The sequence below is a fragment of the Candoia aspera genome, chromosome 3, assembly GCF_035149785.1.
Source record: "Candoia aspera isolate rCanAsp1 chromosome 3, rCanAsp1.hap2, whole genome shotgun sequence".
Taxonomy (NCBI): Eukaryota; Metazoa; Chordata; class Lepidosauria; order Squamata; family Boidae; genus Candoia; species Candoia aspera.
The window spans coordinates 113,505,295-113,524,601 of NC_086155.1; the positions used below are offsets into that span (position 1 = coordinate 113,505,295).

A 19,307-nucleotide genomic window follows, 5' to 3' on the forward strand; every position below is an offset into this window, starting at 1 on the left:
TCTTCATAAGTACTTTTAGAAGTAGTTAACCATGAAGGAAAGGGTTCATATGAATTACCTATTAAAAATTCAAGTCTATAAAAGCCCACATGATTATGAAAAAATGTACTTCAGCTCCATTCATTTCCATTTCAAAATTATTTTCTATCATCTTATTTATTATTATTTTGTTACCGTCCATCTCCCCCAAAAGAGGGACTCTGGGTGGTTTACAATAAAATTAAAACTATAATAATAAATAATTAAAATTGTAATCATTGTAACAGATTAATTGCCATCTGATTTCCTATAGAATTCTTTAGTATTTCAGTGTCAGGCAAATGCTGTCATTCCTAAAATCCTTATTTTCTTTCTCTTAGAATGGCTCTTCCAGGATTTCTCGACAGTAATAGAATCAGAGAAACAAATATTTCAAAGGATACTATTAGATAATTGATTTCAACCCCTTACTTAGTACAAGAAAACAAATTAAACAATCATAAACAAATGATTGTCCAGCTTCTATCTGAACACATTCAGTGAAGGGGCATTTATTACCTCACTCAGTAATTGGTCCCATTATATAACTGCTCAAAAGGAGGTTTTTCCAACATTCTGCTGACCTAGAACTCAAGATTATTACATGATCTGCAATCCATGACAACAGAGAACAAGTCACAGCCTTCTTCTGTATGACATCTCTTCAGCTTCTTGAATAGTCCAATTACATTTTCCCTCAATCCAGTCTTCTTTCCTCAAAGTTGACTTATCCACTTTCTTGAGTCTCTGCTCATAGAACTTTCTGTCCAGCCTCTGATAATCTTCATTGCCCTATTTGCACATTTTCCAATTTGTTAGAAAGTGTTTTGCCCAGAACAAAAGTACTTTACATGAGATCTGACCAGTGTAGATTAGAGTGGAATTCTTCCTTCCTATTGATCTGCCTCAAGTCCTGTTGTGCTGACTCATGATGGTTGGGGTGGGGTGGGGTGGGGGTGTTCCTAGGAATGATGAGCAAGGAATGCCAGGAGTGTATGCCAAGACTATATAAGTCTAGCAGAGTCACCCAAAGCTTGAAGATTATCCCAGCTGCCCGACTAAACAAGCAGGAATCTATTGGGGCAGCAGTGATACAAGATGCTGTAGGCACATGATCACTTTAGTGACAATGGCAAAAGCATCATTTCATGCTGCACAGGAGAAGGCAATGGTAAACATCTCCTGTATTTTATCAAGAAAACCACATGGATAGAAATTGTAAAGTGACTGATGATATTGTGCCAGATGATAGAGCCACTCAGGTTAGATGGCACTCAACTTGTTATTAACGAAAAGCAGAGAACTTTTCAGAATACTAATAGTGTTTATGATGTGGCTAGATTAAAGCCTTCGGGATCTTTAGTTGCTGATGTTGCTATGCAGGAAAAGAAAATCCAAAGTTGCAAAGACAAAATTACAGTGGAAACATGGAAAATAAGAAATGTAAAGATGAGAAAGCTCAACACAGTGAAAGATGAAATGATACTTTCTATCCTGTTTTTTCAAAGTCCAATTTTCACTTCTATAGATTGTAACAGGGAATACCACTGCCTGCATGATTCTGATCTTTGCAGGTATAGACAACTCATTGCATCTGAATATCTTTTCCAAGGCCTTCATGGCTGCTCTACCAAGTGCTAGTCTGTGGTGTATTTCTTGACAGCTTATTCCTTTATTGTTGATGGTTGATCCTAAAAGGCAGAAGCTTTCCACCACTTCAATATCTTCATCATCACTTCTAAGGCTGGTTGTTGTACTAGTTGTCATTAGTTTCGTCTTCTTTATATTTAATTTTAGCCCCATTTTTTTGCTATCCTCCCTGACTTTTATTACTAGACCTTCCAGATCCTTTGCATTTTCAGCTATTATAGTAGTGTCATCAGCATAGCGCAGGTTTATTGATGTTTTTTCCTCCAATTTTAAAACCACACTCATCTTCTTCCAATCCAGCTTCCCTTAATATATATTCAGCAGGCTGAATAAATAACGGGAGAGCATACATTCATGTTTCACTTTCATGCCAACCTAGAGACTGTTTCACCATATTCTGTCCATTCTGTGGCTTCTTAACCTCCATATACTCACCAGGAAGTGAGCTCAACTTCTGCCTCCAATATGGTGGTAATAGGGGAATGTGCTTATAATAGGAGAGGTCAAGACCTTGTGAATTAATGTTCTAACTCCTGAGCTCATTTTCACCAGCAAAACAATTTAATGTCCAATATAATCTAAGTAGAAATTTCTGTTACATTAACCTCAGTTTTAAGAACAAAAGAAACTAATGTCACATACCCTTTTCTACATTCTATCAGAATGTAACATAAATATTAATATCAGCTTCAGCAACTTATTTAAACTTCCAATAAAAATGAATTACTGGCTTAGAAGCCTCAGTAGATTATCCATCCCTTGCCCTTATTTGGGACCTGTATGAAAACACCTGCTCAAGAGTTTGTTGTACCCCACAGGACCATCTTTGCAAACAAAGGGGGAATTGGGGCTGTATCTTAGCCCATCTTTTGTTTAACTACTACATCAACTGTTTGGTCTAAGAGGTTTGTAACCCTGGCTTTGAATCCACAATGATGGCTAATGGGTGGGTTCCTACCCTACTATTTACAGTTGATATAGCCCTTCTTCAAACCACTTCCGAAAATCTTGCCAAGAAAACTGCATGGCCTTGTCCAGGCAGTTGCCAGGTGTCAAGACAGCAGTATGTGTGTGTGCGCACACGCACGCACGAGCTTGCAGTATTTCTTATTTCCATTTTGACAGCAAAGAATTTATGATGAGAAAAAACAGATTTTTCAAATTAAAAAGAATTTAATGAACAATTTAGAATGCTCCACTTGTTTGCCAGATGAATTATAAACAGAAGAATAAAGTGGCAGGACAGAGAGATAACATTCCTTATTAATATTCCTTAATATTCCTTATTTATTTTTACTATTCTAGAAGACAAATTTGTTCACTATTAAATAAAATATAAATACAAAGTATATATTTCTGTAGCCATTCCCATTCCAACAAGATTTCCTTAGAAATAAGAATTATGAAAAGTATACTTTTTAATCTATTCTTGCACTGTTTTAGTTTTTCTTGTTCCTTTTTAGATCTGTATTCTGTTTTATATTCTGTATTTTGTATTTTAATTATACTATGAAAAATATTAATAAAGCTTTAATAATAATTAACAAAAGAGATAAGAATTATGGATCTGAAACTGAATTTGTTCATTTAGCAAAAACTTATAAACCAGATATAAAACGATGTATTTATTAACATGACTGTCAGATTAAATCTAACATTTAATTTAAAAATAAATATTGTATCAAGACCAGTCCTAATATGGTAGCATAGGGATCTGAGGTTGACTTAAAGTCAAGGATTCCAAAAACAGCACAACTCACCTCTTTAGATGAATTTGAGGGCATCTCTGTCCCATTCTTAAGTTCCCCATTATTTGCTAAAACAGGAACGTTGGGACTGAAAATCATGAGGTCACTCTTAGCACCAGCCTCTGCACTCACACCTGCCAGGATGTGGCTGTGGCGATTGGAATAGGACCAGCTGCCCACTTCACTGGCACAGACCAGGGTGGCTGTGCCAGGACCGTACACCATGGTTTCCTTTGCCTTGCAGTGGCACCGCAGGGCCACGTAGATGAGAATGGCCAGCAGAAACAGGCTGGAAACAGAGCAGATGCCAATGATCAGATAGATGTTGATTGAGTCCACCAAGGGCATGAAGCTCTCTCCTGACCTGGGGAGGTGAATATCTGTTTTGATGGCTTGGGTGCTTGTCACCAGTGACACACTCAGGGTAGCTGTAGTTGAGAGTTGCGGCTTCCCATGATCCTTCACAAGAACCAGCACACTCTGGCTCTTGCTTCCTTCTGACTCATCCAGAGAATATTTGGTACTCACCTCACCACTATACTGCCCCACAGCCCATGGCCCACTACTTTCTTCAACCAGCTCATAGCTTAGCCATGCATTGTATCCAGAGTCCGCATCCAAGGCATGGATCTTGCCTACAATATGCCCAGGCATTACGGGGACCACTAGAAGAATCAGGTTCTCTTCTGATGATCGTGACACGGCAGGTGCATTGTCATTTTCATCCATCACAAAGACTTGAACAGTCGCATTGCCACATAAGGAGGGCAGTCCAGCATCCTTGGCTCTCACTTGAAATTCCAGCAGTTTCAACTCTTCATAGTCCAAAGGTTGCAAAGCATAGAGCTTTCCACTCTCTGAATGTACAGAGATGTAGCTGGACAACGGCCAAAGCTTCTCATCTATCCAATAGGTGATCAGGGCATTCTCAGCTACATCTGGGTCTGAGGCAGATACTGTGAAGATGTGAGCACCAGGGGGATTGTTCTCCTTCACAAAGACTGTGTAGGAGGGCTGTGTGAAAGTGGGAGCATTGTCATTTGTATCACTGATGGGCACTGTCAAGATACTGGTAGCTGACAGTGATGGGACTCCTTGGTCTTCTGTTTTCACCATCAGCTGATACTCAGCAACTTGCTCCCGATCCAGGGAGTCAGACACTACTAATGAATAGTAATTCTTGAAATTGGATACAAGTTGGAAGGGCATCCCAGGAGGCCACAGTGAGCAATGCATTTGCCCATTGTCTCCTGAGTCCCTATCTGAAATGCTGATGAGGGCTACCACTGTCCCCCGTGAGGAGTCCTCTGGCACTGGCACTGAGAGTGATGAGACAAACAACTCTGGAGCATTGTCATTTACATCCAGCACTTCAATGATCACTTGGCAGTGCCCTGACAAAGGGGGGTACCCTTTATCGTCTGCCACAATATGAAGATCATATATAGCAAGGTCTTCGAAATCTACCCATCCTTCTACAGTTACTTCCCCTGTATTGGAATTTATACTAAAAATGTTCTGAAAATTTAGTGGTACATGATTAGTAAAAGAATAATTGATTTCCTTATTCATGCCTTCATCTAAATCAGTGGCATTCACTTTAATAACTAATGTTCCAACCGCTGCATTTTCTAATAATTTTACCTTATAAACTGATGGATTAAACACAGGAGGGTTGTCATTTACGTCCAGCACAATGATCACTAGCTGAACAGTTCCTGTGAGTTTTGGTTCACCCCCATCAGTGGCTGTCAGTACTAAATGATGGACAGGATTTTCCTCCCTGTCCAGTGGCTTCTTTAAAACAATTGCTAAAGGTTTACTGAATTTCTCATCTGTTTTCTGTTCTACAGTGAAATATTCATTGAGGCTCAGCTTGTAGGTTAGCAGAGCATTAGTACTGATATCTGCATCAGAGGCTCCCTCTAAGGGAAACCGGGTACCAGATGCTGTTGTCAATTCAGCCATGCTCAGAACCTGTTCCCTTGCAGAGAAGATGGGAGCATTGTCATTTATGTCTTTGATCTCAACCTCCACATGGAAGAATCTCAGAGGTTTCTCTACAATCACCTCCAGATGAACAACACAGTCAGCATTCTTGGCACACAGCTCCTCCCTGTCTATCCGGGAATCTACAAACAAGATTCCGTTCTGCACGTTTACCTCAAAATAGTCCTTCTCTCCTTTGGACAGCATCCGGAACATCCTAGGGACCAGATCGCTCACCTCCAACCCCAGATCTTGGGCGATGCGGCCCACGAAGGTGCCGTGCTGGGATTCCTCCAGCACAGAATAATGGAGCTGGCCGCTCCCCATTTTCCAGGCGGTGTGGAGCAGAACCAGCTGCAGCAGCCAGTTTGCCACAGATTCATTCTTCCAGACAATCATTGCAAATACAAGCAGAAAGATCAATAGTGTTTTTTCTATCTTATATATCCATCTCTTGAAATGACCCAAAAGCAGAATCAGAGGAGGCATCCAAACCAGCATTTAAAAAATAATTCAAATTAATTCCAGTGTTCTTGCAATCTGGGCTGGATATCATTCTGTACCTGACAAAAGGAATTTTTTTCAATCACATTGAAGGAGGAGCTCTGTGTGCTTTCTCCTCATCTATTTTCTGATGCAACAGTGACCTCTAGTGAAGGAATTTTGAAACTGAGAAGCAGATGATTGCTCTCTGAAAAACTAGCAATCATCTCTGGTCCCGTCCTTCTGTTTGTTTTTAAGTACATTTAGTTTTTCCATCCATTTATTCTTCTAGGAACATAACTAATATCTGTATAACACATCATGTCTATGCCCTTAATAACTGGGAGTTGCAATTGAATGTGTTAGTTGACTCTTCTATAAGAATTGTATTTATAGTGACATTAAGCGACATTACGTTTGTGCAGAGATGTGGGATCTCGAAGTAATTCACCTGTTACCGCTTGATGTGAAAGTGATGCATTAGGTGTTATTTTTAAAACTACTCCAACTCAAAAAGTTAAAGCATTTTTCAATACTAATATATTTATTATTATATAACATTATATTGTACTTCTTAATGTAATTTATGGAGACTTGATTTGCAGACAGGTGCTATGCTTTTGATATTAGATTATGTCCTTGCACTTTTTGGTATACTGTAAGCCACCTAGAGCTTAGAACTGAGGTAGTATATAAATCTTGTAAATAAATAAATAGACTTTTAAAAATTATTGATAAAAAATTATACACATCAATCCAACAGAGAACCAATATTAGTTATTATATAGTATTATATATAATTGTGATATAATAATATGATTGCCATACAATGATAATACAAGGTGCTGGTATATTATATACTATTTACAGTATATAATAAATAGCAACTGTTCTGATTCTCTATGTGCAGTGACCCAGATATAGCCAATATATCTTGTCTTGCTAATTATGGACCATTATTCTATTATCTTTGAAAATAACTCTATCAGTGGCATTTAGTTCACTGCTGCCATTCCTTTTTATTATTATTATTAATTAGGAATTGTTCAAGTTATAATTAAGACACATAATGTAGAATATAAGACTGACAGAATACAAATCTAAGAAAGAAACAGGAAAAGCTAAACCAGTGCAGGAGTAAGCAAAAAAGCATATCAGACCAGTGGCTTCTGACCTTTTCCAGCACAGGTATAAAAGTACATAAAAGTTAATCTCTTACTATTAATTAACATTTAGTAACATTGTATCTCTAAAATCAAACCATTCAATCATCAAAACCTAAAATCAAGACTTCATTCTTTTGCGTTACAAGCAAATAGTCCAAGAGCGGCTTCCAGATGGAAACAAATCTAGTTACAGTGTTTTCTCTTATCAGTGTTGTCAGCTTAGCCATTTGCACCAATTCCATCAACTTAATCATCCAGTCCTCCATTGAAGGAATTTGTGCATCCTTCCATCTTTGAGCATATAAGAGTCTTGCTGCTGTTACCATATATAAGAACAGAGTTCCATGTTGCTTTTCAAGCTGTTGGTCCATCAAACCCAAGAGAAACAGCTCCAGTTTCAATTGTAAGTCCACTTTAAGAATCTTTTGAATAGTACTACATATTTGGTTCCAAAATTTCTTAGCTTTTCCACAAGTCCACCATGAATGATAGAAAGTTCCTTCCCCGTGAGCATTTCCAACAGACATTTGATACCCCCTTATACATTTTAGACAGCTTATCAGGAGTTAAATACCAACAGTACATCATTTTATAAAAATTCTCTTTCAAATTATAGTTCAAAGTAAATTTCAGACCTTTGTTCCACATATTCTCCCATTGTTCTATCATAATATTGTACCCAAAATTCTTAGCCCATTTAATCATACAATCTAACATATTCATCTTCTAAGTTCAATTGCAACCACATTCTATACATTTTCTTAATAAGATGCTCATCGTTGGTACAAAGTTCCATTTCAAGTTGTGTTTTTTCATGAACAAAATTATGTACTTTCTTATCCAGATTGAACTGTTCTGACAATTGTGCATAATTAAACCAATGACAAGTGTAACCTTCCAATTCTAGTTGTTCCCTTGTTTTAAATGTAGGTATCCCTTCTTCAAAGTTCAGCAAATCTTCATATCTCAACCAGTGTGGTTTACCTGTCATCTCTTCTGAAAAAAGCTTCTTGAGGTAACAACCACATAGGTACATTAGGGGACAATATTGGTTTATATTTATTCCAAACCTTCAGTATGGCACACCTAACAAAATGATTTTTAAAGTCTTTATTGGCTTTAACTTTATCATACCACAGGTAGGCATGCCATCCAAATCAGAGATTGTGTCCTTCTAATTCCAATAATTTTGTGTCCTTCAAGGTCACCCAATCCATCCATAGCAAACAACTGGCAACAAAATACAATTTCAAATCAGGCAGACCTAGACCTCCTTGTTCTTTGGCATCTTGTAACCATTTATATTTGATTTTTGGTTTCTTCCCTTGCCAAATGAACTTATGAGATATCTTTCTGTCATTGTTTAAGCAGTAAATCTGTTGCCAAAATGCTGCCATTCCTATAGAGCAGTGGAATTTTCTTTATACCGTTCTCATATTCAAATGATCTCACAGTATGCCGCTTCAGCAAAAACTTTCCACACTGCAGCTATCACAGCTCTTTAGTTGTTTTCATAAAGATTCAAATGAAATGGCTTACCTTACAGTTTTTCTTTTTTTTCAACATTAACTAAATAAACAAGCAATTACCTTTCTGGAGCAAAAAACAATTTAAAATAATAAAATTCCAGAAGAAATATTGTGGTTTTAAATATGCAGAGATGTCTCCCAAAGTTTTCTTCAAAATAATGATTCTGGTTCTTTATAGTCCATCTTTGCAATTAATTGTCTTCTTATAAAAAGAAAACTAAAGTCTCTTCATCTGAGATTACAGTATTAATTTTCCTGGATCAGGAAGCAAGAAATAGGACTGAAGAAGATGTTTGCATTATTTATAGCTCTTACTAGTTAATGTTGTTTTGGTTCTTTATGTTTTTAATATGACATGTTGTTTAAGATGCTTGGATTGTTGCAATGCACTCTACATGGGGCTGCCCTTGAAGACCACGTGGAAGCTACAGTTGGTTCAAAATGCAGTGGCATGAGCAGTAACAGGTGCCTCTCAATATGCTCATGTGTCACCACTGCTACGCGAGCTGCATTGGCTGCCAATTGTCTTCCGAGTGCAATTCAAGGTGCTGGTTATTACCTACAAAGCCCTGTATGGCATAGGGCCAGGATACCTGAGCGACCGCTTATCTCCAATTGTTTCTGCCCACCCAGTGCATTCCAGCAGAGTGGGTATGCTCCTGGTCCCCAAAATTGCCATCTTGTGAGACCCAGGAAGCATGCCTTCTCTGTTGCAGCCCCCACCCCCTGGAACAGCATTCCCCTAGAGATAAGAATGGCACCTTCTCTCCTAGGGTTCCAGAAAGCCTTGAAAACCTGGCTCTGGTCCCAGGCTAGGGTTGAAGTTGTCATTGCTTAATGGCCCCTGTTTTGTTTTGTGGGTTTTGTTAGTAGAGTATTTTAGTCTGGGCTGCCTGTTGATTTAATGTTTCTTCCTGTTTTTATATTTTTTTTTAGCTTTGTACACTGCACAGAGTCCACTGGAGTTAGGCAGCCAATAAATTTAAATAGAGAGCCAGTTTGGTGTAGTGGTTAAGGCACTGGGCTAGAAACCAGGAGATCATGAGTCCTAGTCCTGCCTCAGTCACTAAACGAGCTGGGTGACCTTGAGCCAGTCCCTTTCTCTCAGCTGTAGGAAGGAGGCAACAGCAAACCACTTCTGAAAAACCTTGCCAAGAAAACTGCAAGGACTTGTCCAGGCAGTCTCCAAGAATTGGACACAACTGAACAAATTAAAAAAAAAAGGTTAACTAAATAAAATAAACAACCTCCTGGAGTCATTGGGAGTTAGATGGTATAAAAATTAAACAAACAAATAAATAAATAAAATATTGTAAAATTATATTTTGCAAGCTGCCCAGGGACAGTTTTATCCTAAAATACATTTACAAAAAATAAGGGGCAAACAGGTAGGCAGCACCAGAGAACAACACAAGAGTCAGGACCAAAGACTAATACCACAAACACATGACAGGTCAGAGTTCAAATAGATCCTGTTGTTCAAGTAAAGTTAAGCCAAGTTAGGAAATCTAGATAGAGCCTGAGGCCATGCTCAGCAGTTCTAATCATTATATCATTGTCATTAATTAAGACACATATATCACTAGTCATGTCTATATCCTACTTTTGCAAAATAATTGCATCTAACCCATGTTTTGATGCATCTGTGGACAATGTGTATATTGGTATATGAATATTTTAAAGCCTGTGCTCTTTTATATTAAGAGAAATACTGTATTAATTTGAAATTATTTTTTTCAAAGTCTTGCTCATAATATTTTTTGTGGTGAGTGATGCTGAACAGTTAGTAAGATAATTAAAGAGCTGCCATTTCTGTTCCATTGTCTTAATTAACAGATTTTACCTATTAATCACCATTATAAACTATAAACTGACATATTGTAATTCTAAAATATACTCGCAAATTTAATGTTTTGGGAAAGGAAACATTCTACTCAATCAAAAGCCTTTTCAGTATGTACAAACCATTCAAAAGCCTTCAGTGTGGAATAGTTGTCCATAAGCAGGCCTTTTATTAGAAAACTATGTCATTCTGATTGATAACTGGCAAATAGAGGGAGAAAATGTAGAAGCAGTCAAAGACTTTGTATTTCTAGGTGCAAAGATTACTGCAGATGCTGACTGCAGTCAGGAAATCAGAAGACGCTTAATCCTTGGGAGAAGAGCAATGACAAATCTCAATAAAATAGTTAAGAGCAGAGACATCACACTGACAACAAAGGTCCGCATTGTTAAAGCAGTGGTGTTCCCCGTAGTAACATATGGCTGCGAGAGCTGGACCATAAGGAAGGCTGAGAGAAGGAAGATCGATGCTTTTGAACTGTGGTGTTGGAGGAAAATTCTGAGAGTGCCTTGGACTGCAAGAAGATCAAACCAGTCCATCCTCCAGGAAATAAAGCCAGACTGCTCACTTGAGGGAACGATATTCAAGGCAAAACTGAAGTACTTTGGCCACATAATGAGAAGACAGGATACCCTGGAGAAGATGCTGATGCTAGGGAGAGTGGAGGGCAAAAGGAAGAGGGGCCAACCAAGGGCAAGGTGGATGGATGATATTCTAGAGGTGACGGACTCGTCCCTGGGGGTGCTGGGGGTGTTGACAACTGACAGGAAGCTCTGGCGTGGGCTGGTCCATGAATTCACGAAGAGTCAGAAGCGACTAAACGAATAAACAACAACAAATGTCATTCTAGAAAATGTTCACAAACCCACCATGGCCATTATTTATGCAGCACAACCAGCAATTGTTTGCATAAAGGTATTAACTATAAATGATGTCTAGTGACCCAGAATTAACACAGTATAAAAAAAACATAAATGACTCTAGCATTTGTCCAGCTACTCTGTAGAGAAAGTAACATTTCATCGAGGAAGCACACAAGGAGGGCTAACAGGAGCTTCAAAGTGAATTTCAGTGAAAATGCCACTAACAATTTTTCCTTCTACTCAATGGTGTATACTTAATTAAAATGTGGGTCTAAGAAAGGCATATGAAGGCATTACAAATTTACATTTGATGGTGCCTTAAAAAATAGAAGTTATAATGAATTGATATGACCGTGTCTGCAATGCTTGTGGCATATTTGGGTTCCTGCTTCAAAACAACCTGGCTTATATTTGTAGCAAATACAAGTCTATAGCTGTGCTTAAAGTAAAATAAAAAAATTATAGCAGCAAAATGGCCAATCACTGTTTGGTCATGAAATCACCACTTCAGATGATAAGAGAAGATGAAGATTTGTTAGACAAAACTAAGGAGAAACTCTCTACGAAGAGAAGAATCAAAGAAACAAATTCACTAAATAAAAGAAGGGAACAACAACAAACATACTCTGCAAAGATGGAATCCAGAAATAGCTTCCAGGCCTTTGCAGAAGATTAGGCTTTGGGTTTCTAGGGAAGGATGAGACCAGGCTGAACAGGAAGTGAAAGTTTGGAGCCTTAAGGAATAGAGGTATACAACTATTACATGAAGACAAATAGGAGTGTTGTAGAAGTTGGTAACTCTTTTCTATGAGGAACAGAAACTAATCTGTGTTAGGCAGATTTGCTGTCTCCCATGCATATGAATCAGGAATATGACAAGGGCTGCCAAGATTCAGGAAACCTACTGACAAGAGTCCCATTTTGCTCTTCCAGAAATGATATTGCCAAGAGTGGCCACAAGAATGGCCATATCACCTAAGGCAGCTTTTCACAACCTTTTGACTCTGGAGGAACCCTTGAAATATTTTTCAGCCTCAGGGAACCCCTGCACATTCAGGCTCAAATATAGGCCAGAAGTTACAAAATTATAGTATTTGTTTCATGTGTAGGCCTGCATATACGCATTAACAGTGTTCTTAAACTAAAAATAAAGAATGAAAGTTACCTCTTTAATGTGAAGTTGCCCAATTTTGAAATAATATTTATTTATTTTTCATATACCACCCATCTCACTCAAAGAGTGACTTTTTAAATAAATCATGATCTCCCAGAGAACCCCTAGTGACCTGTTGTGGAACCCTAGTGTTCCATAGAACCCTGGTTGAGAAACCCTGACCTAAGGCTTTGAGATAAGCAAGAAAGCTCAGAGACCTAGAAGCTCATTCATCCTTCTGCAAGTGAAAGAAAGATACTGCAGGTGAATGACTGGATTGATAAGAGATCTTGGCCTGGGATTTTTAGATGAAAGACTGCTGGTATGAAACTCACAGAGTGGATTGTATGTCACAAGAAGTGGGAAGTCAGTGTTTGACTGAAACATAGTAAATTTATTCAGAGGGCTACAAACTGAATGCTGTGAGACTGCAGACAAAAATCCAGAAGAATATCAGTTAAGATCTGTGCATGTAGGAAGAAATTAGACAATAGTTACAGTGAGTCCTGTTAAAAAGCTAAATTAAAAATCAGGAAGAACACTGGCTCATAAATTTCATATTCATATTTCAAATTCTAATTCTGCTGGGAGTCAGAAAACAAAATGAGCTTGAACTCCTATTACCGAATCACGAACATGACTTAATAACAATTCTTGAGCTCCTGAGGGATGAGTATCATGATTAGAACACAGCAGTTGCATACCTCATCCCTAATCCAACTCACTGCCAAATTTGCTTCCAGGTGGCATACAAGTGCTAGTTTTTGCCTTTAAACCCTTAATCAGCTTGGCACAGGTTACTCTGGAGCACCCACCCACCCATAGACACACATACAGAGACACAGAGACACACTCACATACATGACTCTCTTTCCCTTCCTCCCTGAAACCATGCTAGAAGACCTGCTTAGAGTTGCTGCAGGCTCATTTCACAGTGACCTAAGCTCACACTTTTAATGTTGCCACCCCAGGCTCTTTTAAGCTATTTGCTGCCCAAACTCTTCAAACAGAGAGTATATTTATTAAAAAATACCAGCATCAATGTTCAGAGCAAATTAATTCCAAAACAGCACATAAACAGCCATTGTTGCCTGGAGATTACATTCTCCAGAAAGGAGGGGGCCTGAGAGAACTGTGGTACCCCATTCATGGAACACCTTCTCCAGAAAGCCCACCCAGCACTCAACCTTCCATCTTTATGGCATCAGCAAGGATATTCTTCTTTTCCCCAGCCTTCTTGCTTATGCTATGGCTGACTTTAATCTCTTCTCTTAAAATGTTTTTCAGTCCACTACTTTGTAGAGGGTAATAGTTGTTTTTGGTTTTTTATATTGGTCAGCTGCCTTGGGAAGACACTGAAGTTTGTAATAGTAGGAAATATTATTCAAATATATATTTCATAAAATAAATAATTATAGAGCCAAAACACTGACCCTAAAAAGTTGGGATTCCATTATCACTGCAGAAATCCCTTTCAATATATAATGAATGTACAAGTACTCCAAGAAAAAAAAATCAAAATAGTATTCAAAGTTTATGGCTCACCTGTAGCGCTGGATCACAACATATTTGTTCCTGTTTTTCACTGCCAGGCGGGAGAGGAGGAATGTTGGGACTGAAAACCATGAGGTCGCTCTTGATGCCAGATTCCCCACTCACAGCAGCCAGGATGCGACTGTGACGATTTGAATATGACCAGCTACCCACTTCACTAGCACATACTAATGTAGTTGTGCCAGGGCCATATATCATGGCCTTCTTCACCTGGACATGACATCGCATGACTGTATATACAGTGATAGTCAGCAGAAATAAACTGGAAACTGAACAGGTAGCAATGATTAAGTAGATGTTAATGCTATCCACCAAGGGTCTTGAGTTCTTTCCCATTTCTTGAAGATGGACATCAGTCTGAATGAGATGGGGTCTTGCCACAAATGACACACTCAGTGTAGCAGTCGTTGATAGCATTGGCTTCCCGTGATCCTTCACCAGCACTAGCAGATTCTGACTGCCCAATTTAACTTCTTCTTCAGTAAGGGCATGATTGGTACTGATCTCACCACTGTAACGAGCCACTCGCCAAGAATTGCTGGAGTTTTCATGTATTTCATAGTATAGCCAAGCGTTGTAGCCTGAATCGGCATCTGCAGCATGGATCTTGGCCACTACTTGTTCAGCCATGACAGGGACCACCAGTAAGACAGGATTTACCTCTGCTAGTGCAAATACAACAGGTGCATTATCATTTTCATCCATCACGAAGACTTGTACTGTCACATTGCCACATAAAGAGGGCAGTCCAGCATCCTTGGCACTCACTTGGAACTCCAAGAGCTTCAGCTCCTCATAATCCAGTGTCTGCAAAACATAGAGTTTCCCATTCTCTGAGTGTACTGAGATATAACTAGACAATGGCCAAAACTTCTCATCTATCCAATAGCTGATCAGGGCATTCTCAGCCATATCAGGATCTGAGGCAGAAACAGTGAAGATATGAGCACCAGGTGGATTGTTCTCCTTCACAAAGACTGTATAGGAAGGCTGTGCAAAAGTAGGTGCATTATCATTCACATCACCAATAGGTATCATCAGGCTACTGGTAGTCAGCAGAGTTGGTGTCCCTTGATCTTGGGCTCTTACAATCAGTCTGTATTCTCCCATCTGCTCCCTATCCAGGGGTTCAGCAACTATTAGGGAGTAGTAATTCTTGAAGGTGGTAACCAGCCTGAAGGGAAAGCCAACAGGATATAGGGAGCAGCTTATTTGTCCATTGATCCCAGAATCCCGATCTGAGATACTTATGAGGGCCACCACCATCCCTGGCAGAGAATCCTCTGATACTGGTACCGACAAAGATTTTAACCATATCTCAGGGGCATTATCATTTACATCTTGTACTTCAATCACAATCGTACAATATCCCGTCATTGGATGGCTCCCTTTATCGCTAGCTTGCATCTGAATCTCATATTGGTGGTCTTCCTCAAAATCTAATTTTTCTATTGTTCTCATTTCTCCATTAACAGAATCTAAGGTAAATATATTTTTCAATTTAACCGGCACCCGGTTATGAAAGGAATACGCAACTTCTTTATTGATTCCCTCATCCAAATCAGTGGCATTTAATTTAATTACTAATGTCCCATTTTGAATGTTCTCTGACACCTGGACTTTATAAACTGATTGGTTAAAAGTAGGAGCATTGTCATTTTCATCAAGCACAGAAATCACCAACTGTGTTGTGCCACTGAGTTCTGGTTTCCCTGCATCTATGGCCACAAGCAACAAATAATGCGTAGCCTTGACTTCTCTATCAACACTGTTTTTTAAAAGGAGTCCTAATGATTGAATTTTATCATATTTCCTCTGGACATCTAAAATAAAATATTCATTGGAGCTGAGCGTATAGGTGAGGTGAGAGTTTGGACCAATATCTGCATCAGAAGCTCCCTCCAGTGGAAAAAAAGAACCAGGCATCCTTATTTCTGAAACAAAGATATTTTGTTCCTTTTGAATGAATGTAGGAGCATTGTCATTAATATCTTTGATTTCAATCTCTACATGGAAGACTGTCAGAGGTTTCTCTACAATCACCTCCAGATGAACGACACAGTCAGCATTCTTGGCACACAGCTCCTCCCTGTCTATCCGGGAATTTACAAACAAGATCCCATTCTGCACATTTACCTCTAAAAAATCCCCCTGGTTTTGGGATTCCATCCTGAACATCCGAGGCACCAACTCTTCCACTTCTAATCCCAGATCCTGAGCAATGTAGCCGACGAAGGTGCCCTGCTGGGATTCTTCAGGCACAGAATAAAGGAGCTGCTGGCTATTCCCCAACTCCCAAGCCCAGCTAAGAACAAGCATCTGCACCACCTGCTTTCTTAGTAGGCAGCATTGGAGAAGAAAAATCATAGTTATAGTAGGTTTAATTTCCAGATTTTAAAAATTAAGTCTCTAAGTTTGCCATGAAATACTGGGAATTAGCAAATGTTAAGATGCAGTATCCATTCTGCCTCAGTCTCAGTTCTTGCTGTGTAACTGGGAGTGGCTTTGATCTTTGAATCAAAAGAGGATTTTGATTTTCAGTGGGCAGCGACATCTTGTGACAATTGGTGTAAATGGCATATACATTCACTTTCTGTTAATATTTTCCCTATTTCTTATTATCAATTCGATTTTAAAATTCAATTTGGGTTTACTGCTATTCTACTCTACTGTTCCTTGAAGTTCGTTTGTTTATATAAATGAACGTATCATTCAGCTCCTGAGCTCTTGGTACTTTACCATAATACTCTATGTGGTTAACAAGCTGAAGTATATTTTTAATAAATATAATTTTAATTTTTAAAAAAGCATGGGCCACAAGTTTAGAAATCCCCATTTGAGGTCTAGAATATTGGCCTTTTGTTTTCCTCTCTTTCTCTCTCTTTTTCTCTCTTTCTCTCAGTGTTTTTGCCAACCCAGGGGCCCTGCCCCAGAGCAGGTCTGTTTGGGCTATCAATCCACAGTGCTTTTATCATCTTCAAAATGAATGCATTGCTAAATACGCTTGCATATTAAAAAGCTCCACATGTCTCAGGCAAATCAGTTAAGCTACATCCTACCAAGAAGTTGGAAAAATCTGACTGGGGGAGGATATTCCTTCGATGTCCTAAATATGTCAGTGGAACTCTCAGCATTTGCCAAATTGGGGGTGGGAGGAAGGATGTGGGAGGCAGACAACTGCATGCACATCGTGAGATTTCCAGAGATTCCAGAAGAGGATAGTAATAATTGTTGGGCATGAGGATGGATATGATAAATACTCTCTAAGTATGCCTACATCTGAATTGTAGTTAGTATATTTCATTTGCTCCATCAGATTATGTTTTGTCTATATCAATTTTTAGATTCAAGTTCCGTGGCTTTGGGATTTCTCCTTCTCTGCTTTTTAAAATAGTGTGCATTTTTCTGGGGCTATAAAATTTATCAGGATCATCATCATTGTCATCGTCGTCATCATCATCATCATCTTTCCACCTAGAAATCCAAATTCCTTTAATAATTCTAGATGTGACTTGAATACTCTAAATGATATCTATATAGGACACTGATGTTCTGGAGATAGATGAGCAAATCAGTGAAACATTTCTTGAGTGCAGAAACTGTGAAGCAGGCTGAAGCAAGAGTTCTAGATAACAGGAAAATGACCAACTTACACGCTTTAAAGAGCAGACATGGTACAAAAGGAACCTACACACACATACACACACACACACACACACTTTGCTCTGATTTTGAATAAATTTTGAATGGTGCAAAGCCAAAAATAAGTCAACTTAGCTCCCAAATCAATGTCATTAGATCAGACCAAGTCAGAGCTGCCTGTACACTGCAGTAAAGCACCTATGCAGACATGCCCTTGGTTGCAGAGGAAATCTAACATACTGGGGGAGGTAGATCTTATTCCTGTAATTGTACCTTCACATTATAAAGAGTACCACCTCTATGACATTTAGTCTCTCCAAATGTTGATGCCAACATATAAGATGTCAGAGAAGAAAAATTATTAAATAAATGGTGTGTAATCCTATTAACACTGTTAATTCACAACTTTAATTGTTATTAATCCAAACTTATTTTGTCTTCAAAAAGAGCCCATGCATTTAGGGGAGTGTGGCCTTCTCATTTCTTTGACCTGGGCCCATACATTTAGGGGAGTGTGGCCTTCAGCATTCTACTCAGAGGTCAAGTGAGGCACAAAGATCATATCCCCCTATCTTTCAGTACAAACCTACATGCAATTACACAAATGAGGATTAGAATAAACTGATTTTACTGAACAATGCAAGGAGGAGGAGGAAAGGGGGAAGAACAACCATGCTCATCTTCTCTGAGGATTGGGCATGGAAGGAGTGCTAATGCACTGTTTTGCAGCGGGTTTCCTACACAAACTTTGGTTTCAAGGACCTACTGGTCACAGCAATTTGCCACCTTTAGGTCTTGAAAGTGTGGCACTGTCCCAGTAGAACTGGCATGTAATTGGGGTCCTTCTAGACTCTTGGGTCCTGCTCAATCAGAGGTGGCAGCTATGGCCAGGAGGGCCTTTGCAGCTGGTCCTTTTCTTCGTCACTGGAGCTACCCCTTTTCCTGATATTTTCTCTGTCCTCTACCCCTTTTCAAATTGCTCTCACCTTTCCCTTATTATATCTTGCTGCCTCACTGCGCATTCCTCCTTTCCAAGCCTCTCTCATCTTCCCCTTTTTTGCCACCTTCTATTTAAGTTTCAGCTCCTTTCTCACAGTGCATTAGCACTCCTCTCTTCTTTTCTCCTTTCAGATTTCAAGTGCTTTCAATGTTTTCAAGATTTTATTTATTTTGTATGGCATAGCAAATGCAGCATTGTCACATAAAAATCACAAAAACAATATATAAAAGTGTACAAAATATAGGACATTGAGACAATAAATTATTTTAAAAACAAGCAGTACAAACGATGAATAAAATTATGAATAAATTAAGTTGTGTATGAGCAGCTACTAAAGTAACTAAGCCTATGGCTGGATGTCTAGATCATTTAGCCATTGGACAGCAGTACCCTTGAGATGATGTAGTTCTTGCAGGGAGCCAGGAAACCTTCTGAGGAGACGTTCCATCGCGATGTGATGTAAAGTTTGCGGGACGTTCCCACAATCACAGTTAGGATTATCAGCCAGCCCCCATTTATGTTTCCAATATTGGCACCTGCCATGATTAGTTCAAATCTGTTTAAGCACAGTCCAGTTTTTCCTTGGGAGATCAAAGCCTTAAGGGCATTGTGCTGGATCAGACACTAAATTAAACAGATCTGGGTTAGAAATTGCCCACTCCTGGCACC

At 38.9% G+C, this 19,307-nt stretch overlaps 1 protein-coding gene across 1 annotated transcript in view; it reads right to left on the minus strand.

Moving 5' to 3' along the window:
• Positions 1–654: 654 nt before the first annotated feature.
• Positions 655–19,307, minus strand: part of LOC134494674 (uncharacterized) — a 35,966-nt gene continuing 17,313 nt past the window's right edge. Inside the window, exons 2-4 of the mRNA XM_063299921.1 lie at positions 13,988–16,390; positions 3,429–5,858; positions 655–810 (exon numbers count right to left, since the gene is read on the minus strand). Of these exons, the coding sequence (XP_063155991.1) occupies positions 655–810; positions 3,429–5,858; positions 13,988–16,390 (4,989 nt within the window). The remainder of the gene's footprint in view (positions 811–3,428; positions 5,859–13,987; positions 16,391–19,307) is intronic.